The 27344-nt window shown below is 41.4% G+C and overlaps 1 protein-coding gene across 1 annotated transcript; it reads left to right on the top strand.

The window, feature by feature from the left end:
• The first annotated feature begins 1324 nt into the window (after window positions 1–1324).
• LOC141430400 (glutamate receptor ionotropic, NMDA 2B-like) lies at window positions 1325–25463 on the top strand. Its single transcript, XM_074091087.1, is given in 17 exon segments — window positions 1325–1613; window positions 10828–11007; window positions 11010–11225; window positions 11310–11449; window positions 11581–11796; window positions 11871–12108; window positions 14143–14456; window positions 14935–15179; window positions 15971–16172; window positions 16333–16656; window positions 16851–17128; window positions 17208–17310; window positions 17535–17683; window positions 17918–18138; window positions 22795–22895; window positions 23501–23724; window positions 25163–25463. Coding segments are annotated over 16 exon segments (3174 nt in total). The 5' UTR covers window positions 1325–1613; window positions 10828–10841; the 3' UTR covers window positions 25200–25463.
• Window positions 25464–27344: the final 1881 nt, after the last annotated feature.

Below are 27344 nucleotides of genomic sequence, written 5' to 3' on the forward strand. Positions count from 1 at the left end.
CCATACCGCAATGTCGGAAAACGAGTTTTCAACTAGTGCGTCCCACCCGTCATGACATACGGAGCTGAAACGTGGACACATACAGTACGGCCAATCCACCACTTCCAAAGTCGCTCATCGAGCTATGGAACAAGTTATGCTCGGAGTTTCTCTGAAAGATAGAATCCGCAACGAGACTATCCAACACAGAACTAGGGTCGTCGACATAGCTCAGAGAATCTGCAAGTTGACGTGGCAGTGGGCTGGTCATATCTATCCAAGAACCAACAACCGCTGGAGTAAACGAGTTCTTGGGTGGAGACAGCGTTTTGGCAAACAACGTAGTGTAGGTTGCCCTCTAGCTAGGTAGAGTGACGATCTGCGAAAGGCTGCTGGTAGAAGCTGGATGCATCCAGCCGAGGACAGGGCGCAATGGCGCTCATTGGCGGAGTCCTATGTCCAGCAGTGGACTGCTATAGGCTGATGATGCTGATAATTATGATGATAATGATGTATAAATCCGATGACAACGCAATATGACCTGGAGCTGATCTAGTGATGAAGCTAGAAGGTGGCCATAGGAACTCTGTAATAAAATGACACAACCGCATTGAGTTTGGACTCGTTTGATTCATCTTGACGAGTACTTTGGTAACCAAGGGCAAAAAGTAATCAGAAAAATACCCTGTTTCATAGTGTTATCAATTTAGGTACTCTAAACTTATGTCAAACAGGTTATACAGTGAAAGATTTAAATAAAATAGTTTTTTTTTATTCATTTCTGAAAAATATTCTAAAAACTCATTTAACTCGAATTATTCGAATAGTATGTAAGTTGATATTCGTTAAACTCGAATAAGTACTAAATTAGGCCGAATATTGCATGCCCTAGCTACGGTATAGATGCCGCTAGCGTCAGTCACTGCTTAAGTGGCTAAATAAGAAACAAACAAGCTGAGATATGTGCTGCATAGGGAAATTCGTGTCTGTACCGTTGTCCAGCAGTGGTGTAGCGGTATAGCACGCGGCACGGAATGCCGAGGACCTGGGTTCGATTCCCAGTGATGGTCTTATTTTTCTGGTTTTTCTGTGCATCTATATCTAAGTTTGTATTTTCAATTTAGATGTAGATGTGTTGGATGAAAAGTAACACGAGCCAAGACAAAGTTTGGTAAGTTAAGTACTATGTGAATCCTCCGTGCGGCTATTGTCAAGGATCAGCTAGGGCTAGGCTTCGCCGAGTTAATTCTTATTATGTAACGAGAGCGGTAGGCGTGGACTGGAGCCCGTGGAGGTTGTAAGTGGTAGCGCAGGCGCGGTCCCCCTGGCGCGCAAGGCAAGGGGTGAGTCTGGCAGAGGCGCGTCAGTCGGCGCTCGGCGACTGGAGGTGCATAGCGCTTCGCGCCGCGCCCCATACCGCCGGAGCGTGGCTCGGGGCGTGGCGCTTACGTAAACACGCGTGCCCACGACTCGTGCTGGCGGCGCGGCGCCGCGCCACCGTCCGTCCGACCACAGCTGCCACGGCCACGACCATTCCTCAATGACGGCCCGCGCCGCCGCCTAGGTTTATGCGGATAGCTGCACGCTCGCCGCGCCGCCGCCGCCACCACCGCCGCCAAATAACGCGCTTATAGGTATTTACTTACACATCTTATTTTACAACGAACAACGTGTTGGAGAAATGTGATAAAAACATATTGTACCAAGCTTACATCAAGTTTTTCGGTTTAACGTTTTGAAGAATACGTTTTTAGTCTCAAGTCAAGAGCCTCAATTTAGATTGCGGTAGGTATACCTACTTCGGGGTCTAGTACATAAGTACTTGTACTAATTTGTTGTTTTATCTTATCTTATTCCCCAACCCCTAAAATTTTAAACAGAATGTCTAAGTACGAACATATTATTTTATAATGCTTACATTTTTTCATCCTGTAAACATATCCATCCAGCCAGTCTACCTATGATATACCTATATCTCGCGAGTAGGTATAGTTAGATATGTCGTTCACTCTTAGCTAAGAAGATTCGGTGATCTTGTGATTTGGGTGGAGCTCGAAGTGGAGTCCTCGTTTAAAAACGATAGAGGCATGTCAGGTAATGTGCCCATGTGTCTTGAGAAATAATATGGATTACTTATTGTGAAGTTAATTGAGCTCTATCTATAGTCATTATTCGGTTTATTTTTTTAATGGTAGCCCTTTATGGCAGGGTTTCTTAAACTTTTTGCAGTCACGGACCATTTTCACGATTTAAACAATTCCATGGACCCCTGTCAAAAAAATATTTGGAAATTTCCTAATACATATATTTACAGACTGACCCCTATATACACTCTCCTCTATGGACAGACTTACTGCGGACCCCTGATACACATGCTACGGACCCCTAAGGGGTCCGTGGACCCCACGTTGAGAAACCCTGCTTTATGGAAATGTTTGTGCAAAAAATAAAGGCCACCTTGTGGCTCAGGCAAAACTTTTTTTAACTCGAGACTAATTCTGAAATCTTACAAGTCTACGGTCATGTACTTAAGTTGCGATTATTAAAAACAACAACTAAATGCCAGTCGGCGCGCACCGTGGGTTCCGTACACCTACGAATTTGTTGGTCAGTATACCTACGAATATAGCAGACTGGTCTAACATAGACAGACAAACATACACAAACCCTGCCAAGTAAGAGTCCAACTTGCGCACCGAACGTTATATGAATTTGTAGGTATCTATGAATATCTAGTGTTTACAGAGTCCTGCTGTAATGTAGGGGGTAGTGGGGTCATTTTAGTTTAGGTTGTTCTAATATAGACACATGACCAAAAAAAATTAAGGTTGTCTATGGTTGTTCTGTAAATTTGTTTGGAAACACCATTAAGTATAACGTAACGGCTGTATTCTTTAAATTGCGTTGACTTAAAAGTTCATTTTTTACGGACGGACTGCTAAGGTATTTCCTAAGGGTTCCATTTTTGCCAAGTTAGGTACAGAACTACAGGGTTTGTAAAATGTAGTATTTGGAAATTCTGCTTATACTTAACTTTTAAAATCAAACATTATGCAACCCTATTCTTATCCCACAATTGTCTTTAATAGACACATAACATTTAGGGGAGACCGTTCTATGCTGAACATGTCATCGCGAAGACACGTACATCTTGCAAGTCTTCTGTTTGATATCGTGAACTTCATCTTTTTACTGAGATAGGTATTTCCCCTTTTCATAGCAGATACGGGACGAGATCCACGCGACATTGTCTGTTAGAATGCCACCCTCATCGAACTGCAGGGCTACTACGAAACTCGAAGTTCGGGTCATGCGGTCCCTCTCGCTCTTGTATTAGTATAAGTCTCAGAGTTTACCTTAAAAAAATTCTTTTAAAAGACACCTTAAGTTATTACTCTTGCAGAAGCAAGGCGGTTGCTCGGTACTCGATTTCGAGTGTAATTTTAAGATTTAGTGTAAGATGTAGGGTGGCTGCATGTTTGTTGTGATGGTTCAGTTTGAGGGCTGATTGGTTATTATTTATCATGATTGTTTTTCTCCCTTGTCACTAACTCAATCTATCATTGGTGCCACCTACACAAGTACAACCTACACAATTAAATAAAAATGACAGTCTTCTTCCCTTAATTGAAAATGCAACTATTTTGCGTTCACGCTGTTTTTTTTTTGGTTTTTTTTTATATTGCATAATTATTATTGGAGCAGTAAGAAACAATTGTTCCCGGTTCTCTGGGTTGTGGCGTAAAATCAGTGTTTTGCTCCTCCGAGCAATGTTGACCACTGAGTCATGGCACTTTTACACTACTGCAGCGCACACAAACAATATGAAATGTTTACTTTTAAGTCTGGACTGATGTTTTGTATCCCTGTATCTAATCTTGATTGTGTGTGTTTGCAGTACCAAATAAACGTTTTTATCTATAAATAATAAATAAATAAATAAATAAATATCACGGGACAATTCACACCAATTGACCTAGTCCCAAAGTAAGCTTAGCAAAGCTTGTGTTATGGGTATACTAAGCAACGGATAAACATAATTATATAGATATAGATACATACTTAAATACATATTAAACACCCAAGACCCGATCTATCTATCTATAGAGTTATGCAGTGATCAAAATACCACAAACAGCCGTCTAGAGCTAGCAAATATAATTTATCTGCTTGTAACAAAGTATAAATATCTCATCCTCAAGTAAAATTATAGGAACTAACATGATTTTTCACACCTCTCCTTCAGAAAAGTAACTTTTCCTCCCTGACGAGAGGGAGCAAAGTGTAACTTTTCTGTTCAAGGTTTTTCTAAGTGTTTTATTGCGAATGCTATTTTTTGAAGTTGATAATTGTAAAGCCACGCCATTTTCTTATGCTGGTTGTTCTTTAATAATATTTAGATTTTTTTTTCAATTTCCTTAATGCTCGGTGTGAAAAGTTGTATGAGTCACGCGGGGGCAAAATTATTTTCATCTTGGGCGTTAACACTTGAATGCCTCATTACGCTCAGGGTTCTTGTAGAATCCTTCGCTACATTCTGGATTCAATGTAATAATTAGACCTCGTAAATTCCAAACATTAATGTACCTAAACTTACATGAAACAGAAAGAAGTAATCCATAGGTTATGCAGATCACTTCAGTAAAGTGGTGTTTCATGGGTTTTACTTTCGATTCTAACCATGATACTTTCGTCCTACCCCTACAGGACAAAAGTAACAATCGTCAATTATTTTTCAAAGCCTTGTAACTATAAAAAATCGAACTCTACTTAATAAAAATTTACGCATATATATAGAGTATAAATAAAAGTTTTATATAGCTATATTCATATGAGCAAATACATAATAGATAGCAAGTAGTCGGAGCACAAATGCCAAATGTTACTTTTGTCCCCGGTCTCCCCAACCTATGTCTGCCTGATATGAACGCGATTTTAAAAACCGGACAAGTGCCTAGTTAAACAGGGGTAGAGAGGGTTCCATACTTTTTTAGATTAACGGAAATTTCCTATGGTATAGGTTTACAAGGTGGGCCCTGTAACTGGAGCAAAAAATTAAACCACAGCTTCCATCATCTTGAGCTAATTTAGTTCTACAACTTTTGGAAATAACTTGTATTGTGATTTTTATTATTGTTTAAAGTTTAATTGGACAAGCAATGTATTGCGAAATCCGTCAGTTTGTTACGTAACAGGGACAGGGCGATGTCATTTAGGCTATTGGATGCCGTACGTACATTGAAAATACCATTTAATTTGTTTGGAATGAACATAATGTTAAAATTACTTAATTTTTGAATGTTGCAGAAGTAAAATAGTTCCATTTGAGTAGCAGAATCTGTACCCTTAGTGTAAGTTTTTGGTTACAAAATACGTCTCGATCGCGTTCGCGTTAAAATCTCAATTTGTATGGAAACACGAACACCTCTAGCGGAACGTTTGCGATATTCGTGTTTCTATACAAATTAAGGTTTTAACGCGAACACGATCGAGACGTATTTTGTAACCAAAAACTTACACTAAGGTTACTGGTTTTTAATTTTTTGCTCCTGTTACAGGGCCCATCCGGTACATAAATATCACAATTTTGCTAAGCATCCTCTTCGTTATATTTGTAACCTTTTTTTTTAAGTCACGTCACATTTTGATCAAGTAGCAGATAGGTGCAGATTTTTTCGGTATGAATTGCTATGTCAGGCTTGAGTCCATCCATCAGCCATCAGGCATCATGTTGAGTAGGTAGCGCTTATCTAAATAAAGGCTCCCCTCGAGAGTTGTTCGCTGAGAGTGGGAATGAGACGCGAGGGAATAAAATGTTAAACCTTTTATATTGATTTAATCTAAAGCTTGTTAAGTACTAGCCAGCCTAGCAAACCAGCTGTAAAAAAACTCGTTAAAAACGAATTAATGTTTTTAAAGAAAATAAAAGTCTTAAACAAATAACTATTGGAGTAGACATATTTACTTATATATGAAGAAGAGTTCTATCATACCACAGTTTTAATTCTCGTTCAATTTTTATGGAATAATCGAGAAAAACTAACAAAAAGGCAACGTTGCCAGCTCAGCAGGTAGGTATAAACGCTCTTAATTACCTACCGGTAAATAATTTTAGTACGAAAGTTAACTTAATATTGTCTAATGTCTGTGTCTAGAGAAACCAGACAGATTCTTTGCGGTTATATTATTATTATTATTATTATACTAAATTTAAAAATATTATTTATAAATTCGCCGGAATGGTGATGGCGACTGTATACAATACACATAGCAGCTGCACTGACTGGCTGGATAGCAGTGCTTGCACTGTTGTGTTTCGGCGTGGAGAGTAAGACAGCCGGTGAAATTACTGGCACTTGAGGTATCCCATCTTAGGCCTCTAGGTTGGCAATGCATCTGAAATACCCCTGGTGTTGCAGATGTTTATGGGCGGTGGTGATCTCTTACCATCAGGAGACCCACTTGCTCGTTTTCCCTCCAGTCGAACAAAAAAAAAATAACAATACTTACTACTCATGTTTACCTACACATAATACTATAAAGTTATTTGTGTCACAAGGGAGCAAAATGGTGTATTTACGGCGAGGGCGTACATTGAATCCAGAATGTAGCGAAGGATTCTACAATAGAATCCTGAGCGTAGCGAGGGATTCTAAAGTAGAATCCTGAGCGTAATGAGAGATTCAAGTGTTAACGCCCAAGATGAAAATAATTTTGCTCCCAAGTGGCTCATACAACTTTTCACACCGAGCATTAAGAAACTTGAAAAAAAAAACTAAATATTATTGAAGAACAACCAGCATAGAAAATGGCGTGGCTTTACAATTATTAACTTCAAAAAATGACATTTGCAATAAAACACTTAGAAAAGCCTTGAACAGAAAAGTTGCACTTTGCTCCCTCTCGTCAAGGAGGAAAAGTTACTTTTCTGAAGGAGAGGTGTGAAAACTAAATTGTTTATAGGTAGGTTCCATAAGTTTTTTATGTGTCCTTGCACGAAACTATTACGCTACACTTATATATACTACTAATTTACAACTATACCTAATACGAAAAATACGTAAGTACGAGTACGCGAACGTAAAAGGTGATCATTTCGCGAAGCGAGCGCAAGACGGCACCGACGGCAGCGCGGCCTTGACTATTGATGTGATGACTACAGAAAAAAAAACTTAATCCTCCTTAAATTATCAGTGTTTGCGTGCGGCGGGTGCGTGCGTACCGGCGCCATCCGGCGCGCAAACATTTAAGCCGCGCGATGTACTTATGTTCGTAGTGAACCTACTTGTCATCTTTTACTATGGTAATATTCTTTATTATATGAACCGATTTCATTTTTTTTATTTAATAAGGAGATACTTTAAGCGTGATCTTATACGTACCTAAGTTCTTTAAGAAAGAAAAATGCACACAGTGACTGATAAATTACAATCTTAGTTATTTGATTCCTAAAAATATATTTTTTTTACAAAAACTTTAAAACTACTCAACTGATGAAGTTGATACTCAACTGAAGAAGATGAAGAATAATTTTCCTAGATTTTTTCTGTTTTAAATTCTGTGTTTTTTTTTTCATATTGTAGACGTGCGGTTCGAAAGTTATAAGGGGGGGGGGGGCACGTTTTTTGTAACTTTCGGAGTGATATCTCCTGTTCATTTTTAAATACATACGTACCTATCCAACGATACCCCACAAGTGAAAATCTACGTATACGGGACGTACCTACCCTAAAATGTTTAATTTTTTTTCCATTGTCGGCGTGACTGATACGTATATTCATTCCAAGTTACAGTTTTCTAGTACTAACGGTCTTTGAGCTTAGCCGTGGACAGACGACAGACAGACAGACGGATAGACATGTCGAAACTATAAAGGTTTCTAGTTGACTGCAGAACCCTAAAAATGGAGCAAGTTAAGATAGAAATAAGATAAGACAATTTATTGAATAATTAGAAGTAGTTACAAGAGAACAAAATAAAAACTACTTATTTACTTTTATTTCTCCTTCTCCTAAAAGGCAAGCCGAGTACCTTACTGGGGTTCCGTGAAAGAATGGTTTGTTTATGACCATGACATTGTTAGGGCAAACATGTAATTAACATGTAGTAATGAGGGCTATCGCGTATGAATTCGCCACTAGAGGCGCTAGTGTAGCGTGAGGTCTCCGAAATGTCAAATCTCATAGTTTTTGGGTGAGCTACGCGGGTTTATTTATAATTAGAATAATTTTGTGAATATTTTGCAATATCTGAAATTAATTATGGCAAATATGCGTTCTGGGGCAATGAATGTCTGTGTTTTGAGACAGTTTTGTCTTTCGGAAACCTTTGTCCTCCCTTTTTTCCGAACAAAATGGGGACTATGCAACACTGTGGCATGCTCGATAATTTTATGGTACGGTTTTAAATTGTATTCAATATGATTTTAATCTAAACTTTGTTTTCACGCCCGTAATAACAGACTTTGAAAGCCATACTTAAAAGCCTCACGCAACAGTGCGCCATCTAGTGAGACAAAAAACGATAGCCCTCATTCTCCATAACGTATGTAATAGGAGCAGTTATATAAAGTGCTATAAAATATCAAATATACACTCATGGTGCGCAGCAGGGCTGCTATTAGTGTCGGTACGCCGCCGACCGCGACATTAATTAGCAAAGTGGGCTCCAATTTTCAACATAAGTTACTCACGAAACGGCCAGAGTACTATAGTTACTTTATGTGATTACAGTGACTATTTAAATGTCTCTGTAATGTTGTAAAAATAATGTGTTAATTACTGTGACGAATTCCCTTAACATTTAGCAAATTTAGTAAAAAGTGTAAGTACCTACCTACCTACCTCACTATCTATTTTGTACAAAGCTAACTTCGTAAACGCTATTGATATTGTTCTGTTTGACGTTTCTCTGGGGAATCCCCGAATTTAAAGCTGGTATTAGGTAAACCCGTGAACAGTTGATCTTTTTTTTAAGCTTCGCGCTCTTGGCGCATTTAGAAAAATGGGTTGGAAAAGATCAGAAAGGGTAAAAGGAATAAATAATAATACTTAGGGGCTGTTTCACCATCCATTGATTAGTGTTAAGTTATCTGCCGGTTAAATGTGATGCCGTCTCTATTTGTTTTGTTCGAATAGACGGAGACGGCATAACATTTAACCGTCAGTTAACACTAATCAATGGATGGTGAATGGTGAAACAGCCCCTTATAGTTTTATATTGTTATGAGATAGAAACCGAGCACATAAGGAATATTATAATTAATTAAAAGGGAAACGGAACGCCAAGGAGTGACAGCTGTTGTTTGTAGAAATGAGGAACGATCATAAAGTTGGCAGGCGTAAATTCTGTGATTATAGACCCGGAGATGGTGACACAAAATATTAGATCATTTGTACCAGTATGGTGGTTCTTCAGGGGTCTAATTACGCAATGACAAAAAGAAAATGATGGTCATAGCGCTGGTAGCGGCGGCCCAATCGCGTGGGCGTTAATCGAACGTGTCGGATAAATAACGTGTATCGAACGATTAGTTCCACAAAAATGCTTGTATTTTCTGATAGTCGATAAAAAAAGATGTAGGCGGAGCGTAATGCCATACTCCTCCGGTGTGACTTACAGCCAACCATACCGACGCGAATACATTAATTAAAAAAAAGAAACAATTCAACCATTTGTACCAGGCTAATTTTTGCGCAGCTAATCATCGTCGAGAAGCCATTCACGGAAATCACCTTGCCATACTTTTCCGACGGTTCCCAATGGCCGCCATACCGCTAATAATCGTTTTGCGAAAAAAATTACTCCTTTGCGGCGGTATGGCGGCCATTTGGAACCGCCATAAAAGTAGGGCATGGTGTATTTCGTGAATGGCTTCTCGACGATGATTAGCCGTGCAAAAATTAGCCTGGAACAAAAGTTGAATTGTTTTTTTTTATTAATGTATTCGCATCGGTATGGCAGGCTGTAAGTCACACCGGAGAAGTATGGCATTACGCTACCACCTACTTCTTTTTTTATCGACTATCGGAAAATACAAGCATTTTTGTGTAACGAATCGTTCGACACTCGTTCTTTATCCGACACGTTCGATTAACGCCCACGCGATTGGGCCGCCGGTACCAGCGCTATGACTCATTTTCCTTTTTGTCATTCCGTAATTAGACCCCTGAAGAACCGCCATACTGGTACAAATGCTCTAATATTTTTCATCACACTTGCTCGTAAACAGTGTCGTAACATGCAGGCTACCTTGGTTGCAACCCCCCAAATAAAACCCTCGACGTTAATGTGCTTGTCATGAAACCCGTGGTCAGTCATTGCGCGTACTAATTTTCATGCCATGAAGCCCAAGGTCGGTAAATGAGTTTGTTACTGCATGGTGTGCTGCTGCTCCGTGCGCGCGCTGCACACGCACGCCATGCACATGCTGCGGATTGCCAAAAGCGCAATCAGCGGTATCGGCAATTTTTGATAAAATATTAGTTTTTCTTTTACAAATATTCAATTTTACTCGCAAATGTGATGAAAAACATTGTATGTCGCACGGGCGGCACTAGAATTACGAACATCGACTCATTAAAGCCCTCAGTCTTCGACTTCGGCCTTCTAATAGACTCGTTCGTAATTCCTTATTTACCGCCCTTAAGACACAATGTACTATTGTGTCACCATATCCGGGTCTATTAAGATCACAGGGGACAGCTCCACATTCACATGCCGAGCTGTCCACTATGCCCAATCTCGCAAGATGTTGGGGTGTGTCCCATTCACATACGAGACATCATAGTTTAGAATGGCTGTAGCCAACTTTCTATAAATAAATTGAGTGCAGCCTTTGGTTTATAGCATCAAGAGTGGCGATGCAGGCGCGTAAAGTGATGACGCTAGCGGCGCTGAGCGCGCTGCTTTGGGCGGCGTCGGCGGCGGCGGCGGAGCGCGGCGGCGGCATCAAGGTGGGCAGCGGCGCAGCGGGCGGCGCGCGCGGCGAGGGCGCCCGCGGCGGCGGCGTGCGCGTCGGCGGCGAGGGCTGCGGCGCGCGCGCACCTCCCCCGCGCCGCCCCCGCCCCGCGCGCCCTCTTCCATCACCGCCGCGCTCGTCGTGCCGCACAAGGCCTTCGGCGCACGGGACTACACCAAAGCCGAGAAGGCAGCGCTCGCCAAGTTACCGCGCAAACTCAAACTCTTCTCGCACGTGCGCCTGAACGTTACGCTTTCCATGCAAGGCCTTACGCCTAGTCCTATGTGTAAGTGCACCACCGAAGACTTCCGTAAGCTATTTGTTTACAACTATTTGATATGTTTCAAAATTATATTTTAACACCTTTCAGCTATCCTGGACTCGCTATGTAAAGAATTCCTAGCAGTCAACGTGTCTGCTATACTTTATCTTATGAATCATGAACAATACGGGCGCTCTACTGCCTCTGCACAGTATTTTCTACAACTCGCCGGATATCTTGGCATACCGGTAATGCTTTTTATTGTTCCGTTGCATATCTATGTAGCTAATTCTCACTGTATTAGTTTTAGTAAAATGTAGTTATATTAAGTAAACGAAACATGAATTATCGATCGTAACATATGACGTATTCGCGGCAGGTCATTTCATGGAATGCAGACAATAGCGGCCTAGAGAAGCGGGCATCGCACGCGGCTTTGCGTCTTCAGCTGGCCCCGTCCATAGAACATCAAACAGCTGCCATGCTATCAATACTAGAGCGATACAAGTGGCATCAATTCAGTGTAGTAACCTCAGCTATTGCTGGTCATGACGATTTTATTCAAGCCGTCCGCGAGAGAGTCACAGCATTGCAAGTGAGTATACCGCTGAACTTTAAACGCTTTGGTTTGGCAGTAGCGACTGCTACTAGAGGATTTTGTCTTTCCAGGATCGCTTCAAGTTTACAATATTAAACGCTGTAGTGGTGAAGAAGCCAGCGGACCTGAACGAGCTAGTGACGAGTGAGGCGCGCGTCATGCTGCTGTACGCGACGCGCGAGGAGGCTGCCGACATCCTGTCCACTGCCGGCGACCTCCACCTCACCAGCGAGAATTTCGTCTGGATCGTCACACAAAGTGTGCTCGGCTCGATGCAGCAACCAAATAAATTTCCCGTAGGAATGCTAGGTGAGTAAATGTTAACTATACCCTCCTAATGCCCAAATCAAATATTAGATTTATGAACAAACTTTGTGTCATTTAAGATAGTTTGATTTAAAATTACAATAAGTCCTTTATAAAGGACTCTAGGCGTTAGGAGGATCCTACCCACGATTAGTGAGTCTAGGGTAGGTAATCGTTTACTTATTTCTACGCGTGTGACAGTCGTGTATGGGTATGGTATCATTCGATTCAGCGCAAAAAATAATATAGAAAATGACATCTCACTCGCCTAGTTTTTAAAATTTGCATTTTTTAAACGTTGACCCCTGCCCATGCCCCCTGGGAGGGGGTAGGACGCCTAAATTTTGGTAGGACTCGGCAGATCCTCATTTCTAGTGCCAAGATAAAGGTATAAGCAAAGTTTTATTGATGTACAATGTACATGTTTTGCTGCCAAACTGTCGTATTAAGTCCTACTTTACCTGCACTAATATGTAATTAATATGTATCTTTAACTGTACTAATATGTAATCAAATACATGTAGTTTTGAAAATTGGTACAGTTAATATACGTTGAGGTATCCAGATGTCCATTTCCGACAAATTTGGTCATCTGTATTTTTGCTCTACGATCAATACTTTAGGAGCTACAGGGTGTGTAATATCAACATCGGAAGCCATAGCAAAATCAGAAGAAACTATGTTTCTGACAATATATAATATTGATACTCGCTTTTTCTAAAATCCAGCACCAAGTCGAAAGCTGATCTCTTCTCTTATCGCGGAGTAATCCTAGGTTCACAGTAAAATTTATAGCGACAAAGTATTTAGTCTAGAATAGTCTAGATTTCAGGTATATCAGTAAACAAAGCATCTTACTTTCAACTAGGAATGTATACCTTTAAAGTACTCACATTCCTTTCAGCAACGGAACCCTCAGGTTCCTTCGGAGGACCTCCCAACTCCCCTTATACTAGTCCATCCCAATCCACCAAGAGCCTGGCACTTCGAGCTCAATTTTACATTCAATTCATGTTTCAATATTCTGTGCCATTTCGGTTGCTTTCAACTTTACTTATATGCTTTGTCTTCTGATTTCCCATTCATATTTTCAATATATTTTTATGAAAAAATGACTTTCTGCCAAGTTTCTTGCGGCGCATTCTTCTTGGCAATGATGGTCTTTCCGAAAGCGCTGGTAGTTTAAAAAATGACGTGTAAAAGTGCCCATTGCGGCCTATTTACTGAATAAATCATTTGAAATTTTTTGAAATTTGAAATAAGAAAAATTACTCACTGAACTGCAGGTGTTGAAATTCATTCGGACTTTCCAGGCACTTCAAAAACTCACCCTCCTGGTCAAGCGTTATTTTTTCTTCTATTCATTTTATTCTCTCCTGCAATCGTACCAACATTAGCATCCCTCAGTAGGGTTACTAGCACACAAATTTATTAAGATGTGTCTCTACTTACGGTTTTGATGTTCTCGCGACAGTTCGCGACGTCTCTCTCCCCCCTACTAAATGGTCAGCAAAATATCACCCATTATGAGTATTCCACCAAGTACAAGAGTGGCTGGGTAATAAAACCCCTCCCGAAACACGGGGTTGAAAGCGAGAAGCTGATGGAATCCTGGAGCCAATTACCACCACAGATCCTAGTCTAGTTATGCTTCGGCTGCTTAGGCTCATCATGTACAAACGGTGTACATATGTAGATATCATAGACGGAGAAGACGAAGACGAAAATTTAAAACTTATTTCGTTATTCTTAAATCGTCTACTTTTTAACATCTGTTAAAACTTACACAACTCGTAGCTCCTAAAGTAAGTATAAATCGTAGAGTAAAAATTATTATGACCAAATTTATAGGAAACTTACGAAAAACTTTTGTCCGAAGTATTGTAATGCTATTTGTGGAAATATTCGAGATATGGCCAAAAACCTGAAAAAGGTACCTTGAACCCCCCCCCCGCTACACCATTAGCCCAGCCCCCACCCTTGAGGACTTTTAGTATGTTCATCTGTATGGGCACTAAAAATTAAAAACCTACCCAGGTGTACATTTCGACACCTCAAGTTCATCGCTGATAGCGGAGATAGCGACGGCGGTGAAGGTGTTCGCGTACGGCGTGGATTCGTACGTGTCGGAGCCGGAGAACGCGCTGCACCCGCTCGGCACGCGGCTGTCGTGCAGCGGCGCGGGCGCCGGCGAGGCGCGCTGGGCCACCGGCGAGCGCTTCTACCGCCACCTGCGGAACGTCAGCGTGGACAGCGAGGCCGGCCGCCCGAGCATTGAATTCACTCCCGACGGCGAACTGCGGGCCGCCGAGCTTAAGATTATGAACCTGAGACCGGCCATTGGAGAACAGGTGAGGCTTACACTGTTCTAAATTTATCTAAGACATTATGGTCCTGTTTCAGCATTCTCTGCTAAGATAATCTAAGATAGAAAATAGTATTCTATTTATTAGAATAAACTGAACAGAAAACCTTACAGATATCTAATATCTACACATCAGTCACATGAATTTCTAATAAGACACTGATGGAACAGGAACTAAAGTAAAAAACATGCACACACACAAGACCAGTTGACCAGTTGCCCAATATTTATAAATAAAAGTAATAATAGGTAAACTGGGGAATCAGGGACCTAGCTGAGTACACGATATACTTATACATATTTGTGTCTACAAAATGTAAGAAGCCGACTACTCAAATAATTTATATTTTCCAAGTGATACCACTGAAAGTTTTGTTTATGCTCGTACATACTTAACTTACTCATTTAGGTTTATTCATTTTCCATTACCATTATCGTATTTTGAAGGATTTCGTCTTTAACAGCTGGTATGGGAAGAAATCGGGACGTGGAATTCATATCCAAAAGAACGTCTTGACATCAAAGACATAGTCTGGCCCGGAGGCTTACATACGCCGCCGCAAGGAGTGCCTGAGAAGTTCCACATGCGGATAACATTCTTGGAGGAGCCCCCTTACATAAATCTGGCACCGCCAGATCCAATAAGTGGACGTTGTTCTTTGGATAGAGGAGTCATATGCAGAGTCGCCCCGGAGGTCGACGTAGCAGGGTAAATTTGTCCGAAGTCTTATATACCTACCTACACAAAGGTGATAGCTTTCCATGAAATGAACTTTAAAATCCAGCCCGTATGTTTGTATGTTGTATCAATAGCTCTAGCATTTGTTCGTCATTCACCTATTACTATTAAATATTTTTTTAAACTAAATTGGCATAGTTAATAATCAAATAACTGGATAATATATCCTACATACCTATTGATAAATAAATAAATATCACGGGACAATTCACACCAATTAACCTAGCCCCAAAGTAAGCTTAGCAAAGCTTGTGTTATGGGTACTAAGCAACGGATAAATATAATTATATAGATAGATACATACTTAAATACATATTAAACACCCAAGACCCGAGAACAAACATTCGTATTTTTCATACAAATATCTGCCCCGACGCGGGAATCGAACCCGGAACCTCAAGCTTCGTAGTCTGAGGCCGTATTGCCTAATGTTTCTGACACTCGCGATCGTAATCAAATGACAGATTTCGTATACAAAAACTGTCATTTGATTGTGATCGCGAGCGTCAGAAACGTTAGGCAATACAGCCTCAGGTTCTCTAACCACTAGGCCATCTGGTCGTCTAAATGAATGCCTATCTATTTATTAACTTGTACTAATTAAGTGATATTATACTATTTACACAGAATAAATAATAGCGCAATTTATTACATTAATTAAGTACCTTATGTTTGTCGAGACTTTCGTGTAAGTATATAAGCTTTGTAGCATCATCTTGAGGTCAAGTTTTTTATAAAGACTGCGTTATCTACACCCTTAGGCTGGAAGCGGGAACGGCACACAGAAACAGCTCGCTGTACCAATGCTGCAGCGGTTTTTGCATCGATCTGTTACAACAATTGGCGGAGCAGCTCGGTTTCACGTACGAGCTGTCGCGCGTCGAGGATGGACGTTGGGGCACACTGCACAACAGCAAGTGGAACGGACTTATCGCAGACCTGGTCAACAAAAGGACTGACATGGTAACACCATTTATAGAGACAAACTAGCTTTAGTACGTTGTGTTAGTTTGTTATTTATTACACCTAGTGCTTCAATATTTCAATGCCCTTCAATCAATCAATGGGAAGCTAGAAATGTAAGTATCTGACTTTCTGTTAAGTGTCCCGTTATTTTTCACAGGTCTTAACATCCTTGATAATAAACTCCGACCGGGAAGCCGTAGTGGACTTCAGCGTGCCTTTTATGGAGACCGGCGTGGCGATCGTAGTAGCCAAAAGAACCGGTATCATCTCGCCCACAGCCTTCCTCGAGCCTTTCGACACCGCGTCTTGGATGCTCGTGGGCGCGGTTGCTATTCAGGCCGCAACTTTCTCCATTTTCTTCTTCGAATGGCTATCCCCGAGTGGGTTCGATTGCTCGACAGGCCAAAATTCAAAACGAGTGCCTCAGAACCGGTTCTCGCTCTGTCGAACTTATTGGATAGTTTGGGCTGTCCTTTTCCAGGCAAGTATATCCTATTTACTGGTATTTATCTTTCGTACATGTTTTTATTTTAAGAACTTGATTTATAGGTACACTCATTCACGTAGACGCGTGCCGTGGTTCTTACTACAATGTCATTAATGTCTAATTTTGACAAAATCACGCGTCTTCGTGGATGGCACTAGGTATACGTATGTGTTTTTGTTTTGTCACAGGCATCGGTCCACGTGGATTCGCCGCGCGGATTCACAGCTCGTTTCATGACGAATATGTGGGCTATGTTTGCAGTGGTGTTTCTTGCTATATACACTGCCAACCTAGCAGCGTTCATGATCACCCGAGAAGAGTTTCATGAGCTGAGTGGTCTAGACGATCCCCGTATATCAAGGCCTCTGGCAATTCGCCCTCCGCTTAAGTTCGGAACAGTGCCGTGGTCACACACGGACGCTACATTAGCCAAGTATTTTCGAGAGCCACATGCCTACATGGCGCAGTAAGTATAGTTTTACAATTGATTCGAAAACATGAAAATTGATGAAATAGCTACTTTATCAAAATTATTTTTTTAACAGATATAATCGCAGCACAGTAAGTGCAGGCGTCTCAGGAGTGTTAACAGCAGAACTCGACGCCTTTATATATGATGGCACCGTGCTCGATTATTTGGTATCCCAAGTAAGTTTTTTAGTAAACCTTATAAATAACATCAAGTCAACAAACAGAAAAAAAAAATACATTACGGGCTACGTAAAAGAAACCATGAAAATAATCGTGTCTTATGTAAAATAAATAATCTCCTTCCTTTTTTTGAAGTCGGTCAAAACCTACATACACAGACGAACCTAGAGTTACGCCTTTTATGAAATCAGTTAAATTAATCAACCTCTCATATCTTGCAGGACGAGGACTGCCGGCTTTTGACGGTCGGCTCATGGTACGCCATGTCTGGCTACGGATTAGCATTTACGCGGAATTCAAAATATCTTAGTATGTTTAATAAGAGATTACTCGACTTGCGTTCTAACGGAGACCTTGAAAGATTACGCAGGTAATTATGACTAATGCTTAATAATCTGGTTCGAAGGACCCTTGAATAAATTTTACTAAATTTAAATAATTTTATTCTACATCCCATTTGACATATGGCATACCTACACTGAAAATCTATACAAGCCGAAATTTACTAACGGACAATTTTACCGCTGGTTTATTAGTTATCGGCTATCGCTATACCTAGTACCTATTTGGTGCGACTCATTCTCAGTCTGAATCGAATATGTAGATACTGGATGACCGGCACGTGCAAGCCCAACAAGCAGGAGCACAAGTCGTCGGACCCGCTGGCGCTGGAGCAGTTCCTGTCGGCGTTCCTGCTGCTGATGGCCGGCATCCTGCTGGCGGCGCTGCTGCTGCTGCTCGAGCACGTGTACTTCCGCTACATGCGCGCGCACCTCGCCGCCTCCACCGTGGGCCCGTGCTGCGCCCTCGTCTCGCTCTCTATGGGTAAGAGCAGAACCGGAAGTCGTCTGCTCCGCTCCAGCTTCTGCCCCCACTCGCGCATGGAGCGGAGCAGTTCCTGTCGGCGTTCCTGCTGCTGATGGTCGGTTTCTTGCGGCGTGATGCTGGGTGATGATAATGATATAGGGGAACTAAAGCTGTCAGCTCTGTTCGGGACCATGTCGTCGGAAAGAATTGACTCGTCAGTTTAATTGGCCTTCTGGGCTTGAATACAACGCGCAGTTTCACTTGCCGATTAGCAGATGATTCGATATTTTACTTCTTCCATCCGTGTAACCGACTGCGGTTAGGAACAGCCTGTTCAGATGATGCGATTTACGGGCAAGTTGACACCCGCGTTTGAAATGTCGCGTTTTAACACATTCACTGCCACCTGACTTTCACAGGTGCCTCCAACGCACATGTGCGCTCAAAATGTATGAATAATTATGACAGCGGCACTGGGCGAAGTTCCGGAAACGCTTATATGCGTCGGTGGCAGCGAATGAGTACGCACGAGTCACGTGCGTTCATTCTCATTTTCAATATGTAGGTAGGTACAAAAGGAAAGGTAGTTTTACTGGAGCTATACCTACCGTAAGACTCACTTTTTTTTTGAGAAAATTAGTAATTTACCTATAACCAACTATTTTTGTTTAAAAAAATTTTCTTGAAAACGTGGTCCTAAAAATTTCAATGTTACCAAATGTATGCATCATCATCATCATCATCATGCCAGCCGAAAGACGTCCACTGCTGGACATAGGCCTCCCCCAAGGCTCTCCACTCAGACCGGTCTAGTGCTTTCCGCATCCACCGCGATCCCGCGATCTTAACCAAGTCGTCGCTCCATCTTGTTGGCGGCCTACCGACAGCTCGTCTCCCGGTCCGCGGACGCCATTCGAGAACCTTCTGACCCCATCGGCCATCAGTCCTGCGAGCAATGTGCCCCGCCCACAGCCACTTTAGTTTCGCAATTCTTCGGGCTAATATATGATTAAGAGATTATAATAGCTAGGTACCTAACTCTTCCCAGACCAGACGAAGTCACCGGTAATATAGCTATGTAACTTTTTAGCCCTGGAGTGGCAAGCGTCCAGGTCCCGGCACAGCCTTATTTGGCACGCGACCGGCTCCCGGCAGCCTTGTCAAAAACCCTTGAGTGGCAAGCGACCGGCTCCCGGTCGTTGGCGGGTGTCGTATTTCACTAATAAATATAAACCGTTAGACTTATATCTGGCTTGCTTATTCTTGCAAAATGCGTTCATAATAGACAAGGATGACATTTATTAACGGCCGCGACAACACTACGGAAGAAATTTCGTTCTATAGATCGTTTACTTTGCGCTAGTCGTAAACTGACACGAGTCGATGTAGCGGGCTAGGATCAGTTTAACCGTTTTAGGTTCTTTCTCCGTCAAATTACGCGTTGAGCTGAATACGAGTCGGGAGCATATTAACCAATTACGCGCTCCCCACAATCAGCCTCGCGTGCCGCCGCAATGTGATCAGATCACGTGACAGCCGTCACCGCACCCTCGCGTCGGCGAACAGACGGCCTCTGAATAATATATGGCTGCTTAGCGCAGTGAACGTACACCTAAAGTGTATTGTGGTTATCTACCAATACTAATTAACCGCCCTATTTTATTACTAGCTGTTGCCCGCGTCTCCGTCCGCGTAGAATTCGTTTATCGCGATCTCCCGCGCAGGAACTATGCAATTTTCCGGGATAAAAACTATCTAATGTCCTTCCATGGTACTCAAACTATCTGTATACCGAATTTCATCTAAATCGGTTCAGCGGTTTAGACGTAATAAAGTAACAAACAAACATACAAACCCGCATTTCTAATATTAATGGCAGGGAAGTACTGATAAGTATATGTTGCTTGCGACATTATCTTACCAAGAAGAGGCGACGCGTAGGTACCTATATACCTACTACCTAGTCGACTCGAAGTTGACCACGGCTGCTGCATTGTAGTCGAAACGTCGACGTAATGAGGGCTACCAGTTGGCGCCACTGTAGATAAAGGTCCTGCCTGACGAATAGTGGTTTATTAGTTTGTTCGGGCGTGAAATCAAAATTTACATTTAAATCATATTTAGGGGCTGTTTCACCATCCATTGATTAGTGTTAACTGGCGGTTATGTGTGATGCCGTCTCTATTTGTTTTGTACGAAAAGACGGAGACGGCATAACATTTAACCGTCGGTTAACGCTAATCAATGGATGGTGAAACAGCCCCTTAATGCCTTAAAACCATATCATAATAAAAATATCGAGCACGCCAGTGTTGCGTAGTCCCGTTTTGTTCGGAAAAAAAGGAGGACAAAGGTTTCCGATAGACAAAACTGTCTCAAACGTATATTTAACCCGTAACGCATATTTGCCACAATTCATTTCAGGTATTGCAAAATATTCACAAATTATTCTAATCCATACTAATATTACAAATGCGAAAGTGTGTATATGTTTTATGTTGGTCCGTCTTTGACGTCGAAACGGAGCGACGGTTTGAAGTGATTTTTTGCATAGAGATAGCCTATATATATTTTTGGGACAGAAAGTGACATGGCTACTTTTTATCCCGGAAAAAACAGTTCCTGAGGGAACAGTGCGCGATAACCAAATTCCAAGCGGGCGAAACCGCGGGCAAAAGCTAGTTATAAATAAACCCTCGTAGCTCACCCAAAACCGTGACATTTGTCATTTCCGAGACCTCTCGCTACACTAACGCCTCTAGCGGCGAATTCATACGCGATACCCCTCATTTTTAACCCCCGACGCAAAAAGAGGGTCGTTATAAGTTTGACCGCTATGTGTGTCTGTGTGTCTGTCTGTGGCACCGTAGCTCTTAAACGGGTGTACCGATTTAAATGCGGTTTTTTTATTTGAAAGCAGGTTTTCTAGCGATGCTTCTTAGATGTGTTTTACCAAAATCGGTTCAGTCGTTTTTGAAATATTGAACTTTGAAGTGACAAAGTCAGTTTACTTATATGTTGCCTAAAATTTATTCTCATAATTTCGATTCTCATAACAACCTTTAGCAGAATCATCATATCATCGAATTACTTTTCGCATAATTTTTTAAGGGTTCCGGAGCCAAAATGGCAAAAACGGAACCCTTATAGTTTCGTCAAGTCCGTCTGTCTGTCTGTCTGTCCGTCCGTCCGTATGTCACAGGCATTTTACTCGAAAACTACAAGATGTATATCAATGAAATTTGGAGTACAGATTGTCTTGTCAAAGCCGCTATTTAGTTTTGTAGTTAAATTACAAAAATAAATATTCATAGGGGGGCACTCCATACAAGTAACAAAAATAAAAAATAAAAATTTTAACTCGCGTCTACGTGTGGCACATGGTTCGACAGCTCTTTTGAAAAGATAGTAAGGTTGTATAGCCGAATATGAACACCACATAATATCGATGAGAATAATATTTATATGTCCGAATAGTTGCTACGCTAACGCTACCTATTTCATAATATTAATTTGCATAAGGATAATAACAAAACACAAGACCTAATCTTAAACCTTTAAATGAGCAATTCTTGTATATATATAAATATATATATTTCGGGATCTCGGAAACGGCTCCAACGATTTCGATGAAGTTTAGTATGTATTAATTGTAGTTCTATATTAACTTAACCTTTATTGGCAGCAGTAAGATTCTGGCGCTACGCCGGCCGCTGCCGCGGCACGCTCGCTTCGCTCTCTTGGCTCGCGCGCTGTTGTGGTCGCAGTTCTAACCTAACCCAACCTACTATGTAGCTGCTGTTCTGTTCTGGCGCTTTGCCTGCTGCTGTTACACCACGCTTACTTTGCTGGCCTTACTTTTACCTTAACCCATTCTTATGGTAGCTGTTAGTTCCTTTAACTATGTCATTACGCCATGTTAAAGTCAGCGCTATTTAAAATTCCGTGTAAATACAATAGTCCAAACTAGTATTTTGCTATGCCTGCCATTATGCCATATAAAAATTAGCGAAATTAATGTTCTGCTATTTAATATTCTGCAAAAGTATATTCGGCGATATGAGTGTTCTGCCATGTAATATTCTGAGAAATGACTATTATTCGAAGTGATAATTATGCAAAGTGATGATTATGCAAAAGTATCATTCAGCTAAAAAAAATTATGAGATACCTGTTATGCGAAGTGTAATTCGGAGAATCGATATTATGCAAGATAAAGGGAACCCGACAAAGTCGGGGGTTTTCCAACTTTTTGATGGTTGGTTATGATTGTTGTAATAAATATCAGGGCAGACACATAAAGCCTTTGCACACGGCATTTTGAAACGCGCCGTGACGCGCGCTGACAACGCAGTTTTCTTTCCATCCGTGCTTCATCCGTGATTCCGTGCGTCAAACAACTCACGTGCGTAGTATCGCGTTTGTACGTACTTAAGTACTTAAGTAGTTTGTATCGATACAAACGCGCGACGACGGCGCGATTAAAAAACGCTAGGTGTAGAGGCCCTTAGAGAAAAACTTACTTAAGTAAGTACTCACTCGTAGGTAAGTAAAAAGTAACAATGAATTTTGATTCAAAAACACTAAGTTTTTCTTTAGGTCCACTAGCTCTTAATTCAGTGAGTGCTCTTTATTTATTGGTAAGCCATTTCAAAGTTATGTTGTGGTGCGCAGGACAATCCCTGTCGTTTCACGGGGCCGTGGTGGAGGCGGCAGCGCACGGATTCGGAGCGGGAGGCCGCGGCCACTGTCGCTCTGCTGTTTGTGCGGCACAGGTCTGACTATTTTATTTACATTTACTAGCTTTAACCCGCGGCTTCGCCCGCAAGGAATAGCTTAATGCCGTGCGGTTAGTCAATCTTGTAGGTTGAGATAATTAATAAAATGGGGAAAAAATCGGTGTAGTTTTTTTTTTAAATTTTAATTTAATTTGTACGAATAGCATTATGATAACTTCAGACAAAAGTCTCTACATATAATTTCCTACAAATTTTGGGCATATTCGTTTTTGCTCTACGATTAATACTTTAGGAGATACAGGGTGTTTACGTTAACAAGGAGATAAGAATAGACGATTTTTTTTTAAATAGAAAAAGCATTTGCAGTTCGTCTTTATTATTGTTATAAATCAGGTGGCAGCTATTCGACTTTATTTGATCCTATTGTTAAAATAAAATAACCGAACTGTTGTATATTATGCCACTAGCATGCTTAGGAGAAGAGCCACGAAGGAATTGCCTTAAAACTGTCACGACTCCTAACTTTTATTGGATCGTATCCCATAAAATCATACTTTTATTAAAGTGACCCAGGAGACGTTACCATGCAACCACTACAACACTGTAAAATTTGATTGACCATTTAAAAAAAAATTGTTTAGGTGTGGCGAGCGCGTCACGAGCGCGACGCGGCGATGGCGCGCGCGCGTCAGCTGGCGGCGGCGCTGGCGGCGCACGGGCTGCAGCCGCCGCCGCGCCGGCTGGCCTCGGCGGCCGCGCTGCTGGGCGCGCCGCACGACGCAACGCGCCCGCGCACGCTGCAAGCGCCCGCCGACCTGCTGCCCGACCTCGACCGTCCGCTCTCGTGCGGCGACTTGCGCGCTAAGTACGACCGCTATATATATACCGCTAAGGTTAACAGGAAACTAAAGTACATATGCTGTATTTTTTAAAGTATTAACCTTAGCGGTCCCCCGACACCGACGACGCTTAAAAAAAAAATTACTAGGTACTTATACTAAATTAACTTAGGCTAATTTTGCGCGAAATCAGCATAGTCCCCGCGGGATAGGGATAAACGAATTCTTCGCAGATGAAGTCGCGGGCAACAGCTAGGTAGTGCATAATTATTTTTTACTTTTTAGTTGTCTTTTTTTGGCGGCGTTTTTTTGTCGGCGTTTTTTTTCGGGCGTTTTTTTTTTGCTGGCGTTTTCTGGTGTCGGAGGTTTTTAAATTTTGAATTTAAGTTTTTTATTTCATGTTTTTTAAACTAGTAAGTATATTATTTTTTTAAAAGTGTACAAGTGTGTTGGATATCCTGGCTGCAGCATCAGCTCATCGTGTTGCCACCACTGCATTGTATGCAGAATCAATTACTGATCAAAACGAATCCAAACACGACATATGTGCTATTATTTTTTATAGAGTGTACTAATGTGCTGGATATCCTGGCTGCAGCATCAGCTCATCCTGTTGCCACCATTGCATTGTATGTAGAATCAAATACTGATCAAAACAAATCCAAACACGATATATCTGCTATAGTTTTATCAAGAGTGTACCTACTAGTGTTCTGGATATCCTGGCTGCAGCATCAGGTTGAGAATTCCATAATCTTGCATAGTTATATAGCATACATGGGTGTTTCAAATTTTAGGTCCCAAATATGTTTGAAAGTAAAGTAAATACCCATTATGCGTCTAAGATTCCTACTGCAGCGAACAAAAGAGCTGATGATCTTGAAACGGCTGAACCGATTTTGATAAAACATATCTAAGATCCATCGCTAGAGAACCAGCTTTCAAATAAAAAAACCGCATTCAAATCGGTACACCCGTTTAAGAGCTACGGTGCCACAGACAAATACACAGACACACATAGCGGTCAAACTTATAACATCCCTCTTTTTGCGTCGGGGGTTAAAAACAGGCCTCACTTGGCTGTTTACCGCTCTCCATCTTTACTTTTTTATTGGATCTGAGCTATGAATATGAATATTCCTCACTGATCTAATGCCCTATCTTTTTCTCACTCATCTACCTATCCCACTATCGCACTCTCATCCGAGTGTCAAACGCACGTTTCCTCCTCCATTTAATAGATTATTAAGTTGTAAGCAAGTTCAGTAAATCTCAGCTCAACTTTGCGCCAGCTGCCCCCTTGGTTCTTGCGCCCTTTGAGCAAGTAGGTATTTAAACTCTGAATTGTATTTATATTGGGTGTCCCGGTATAGGATAGCTGCCTCGTCTACTCCTGCCCGAATTCCATAGACCGAAGAAAGCTGATTTTTGTATAGAGGTTTATAGTATATTTTATTGTTACAGTGAGCGAACGCGAGTCGAAATGGAAACAGTGCTGTGAGGCGTATATTGCGCCACCCTATTTCAATTCCTGAAGGCTGTTCTTACACCAAGTTATACAAGACGAAGTTAGTTATACCTAATGTTAAAAATATGGACAGATAAAAAAGCGTTGTAATTATTAAATAAATTATTCCAATTATTAAAACCGAGAGCTGGACGTAGATAGCGAAGAGTTGTTGAGGGACGCGCGCGCGGCGCGGGCTGGGCACCGGGCGCGCGCCTCGTGTTGTCTACTACAATAAAATATATTTTTTGGACAATATCATGCTCTTTTATCTCAACCAGTTTGATCGCTAAAACCCTAATCCTTCAAGTGCATCCTCCCATTGCGTGCTTCCTTTGGGTTTTTGTGTCTGAAGACATGGTTCCAACGTTCAGGGAGACACAATAGCATTTTTTGTGCACTGCCACAGAGCTAATTAGAAAAAAAAGGTCTCATTGATGCATGATTTAATAAAATTTGTTTTAATTATTTGAATAATGTTTTTCCATCGTATTTTGTCGGATAAGTTCGTATTTATCTTGCTTTCCCGATTACTTAGCTTCAGTAAACTTCAGTAAGCTAGTTGAGAAAGAAAGATAAATACGAACTTTACCGACAAAATACGATGGAAAAACATTGTCCACTACATCTGTACCTACCTATGGACTTAGATAGGTATGTCTGGATTAAATTTCATTTCATTTTTTTAAGTCCGGCGCCCTGGGCGGTCGCCCCACCGGCGTGCCCTACCCTAAAGCCGCTACTGCCACAGACAAAATAAGTAATAGTAACAATTATTGAACAATGAATACTTACATAACGGACAATAAATGAATTTTACAGTTATTATAAAATTTTTATGATATAGTTGCATAAAATACTATAGTGAAAGTGAGTGCCGCGTGCACGAGGGCGCCACGGTCAAACTAATAGCCGTAACAGCAGGGCTACTACGAAACTCTAAACTCGAAGTTCGTGTCGTGCGGTCCCTCTAACACTTACACTGTTTAATACGAGAGCAAGAGGGACCGCACGACACGAACTTCGAGTTTCGTAGTAGCCTTGCAGACGATCGAACGCCGCGGTCCGGCGGACTGAGAGGGACAAAACAAAACTGTCTGTAAGATGGTGGTATAGATATCCCATTCTAACAGATGGCTGCGTCCCTTTCGGTCCGCCGGACCGTTCGATCGTCTGTTACGGCTTTACTGTTTTACCAATCATAATGATCTTTCTCGCACTGTCCGTACGTTGCTACTACATTTCCAGTCAGGAGTTGCACAAGAGAGCCTTGTGTGGCTGCTACATCTCATCTCAGCAGCGTGATTAGCACAGCGAGGAGCATAATATAGCGCTAGAATACTCGTAAGTAACTAGTGATATCGAGACGTTATATTTTTAGCCGACTTCAAAAAAGGAGGTTATTATCAATTCGGTTATATTTTTTTTATGTTAGTTACCTACGGAACTCCGTCATTTATGAACAGATTTCAATTTTTTTTTGTGATCGTCTAGGAATGTCTTCAATTAGATCCCAAGCACCAAATCAGGATCTGATAACTGGATCATAAGGAAATCGATGGAACTCTTCAAATGTTGTAGGGACACCTTTAGTAAACTGGATATATTTTGTAGTAACTCGTGCATTTGCTCTTGAAAATCATCATTTGATGATGAAGACCACAGTTGACCATCGGAGTTACTACCTACTCAATAACAAGTATTTCACGGCTTGAATTTTAATTACTTTGACAGTTGTTAAGCAATTTATGCTTCTCGTAATGCAATATAGGGTGAGAAAAATAATAAAATCAGGGGGGAAAATACGTGTAGTTTTGAAAATTGGTACAGTTAATATAACTTGCGGTATCCAGATGAACATACTTACTAAAAGTCCTCTAGGTTGGGGGCTCTGCTAAAGGTTTGGGGAGGGGGGAGTTGAAGGTGAGTGAGGGAGGGGTGAATAGTGAGCAAAAATGAATATGACCAAATTTATAGGAAATTTTACGAAAAACTTTTGTCCGAAGTAATTGTAATGCTATTTGTGCAAATATTCGAGATATGACTAAAAACCTGAAAAAAGGTACATTGAAACCCCCCCCCCCCTACACCATTAGCACAGCCCCTACCCTTGAGGAATTTTAGTATGTTCATCTGGAT

The sequence above is a fragment of the Choristoneura fumiferana genome, chromosome 8, assembly GCF_025370935.1.
Source record: "Choristoneura fumiferana chromosome 8, NRCan_CFum_1, whole genome shotgun sequence".
Taxonomy (NCBI): Eukaryota; Metazoa; Arthropoda; class Insecta; order Lepidoptera; family Tortricidae; genus Choristoneura; species Choristoneura fumiferana.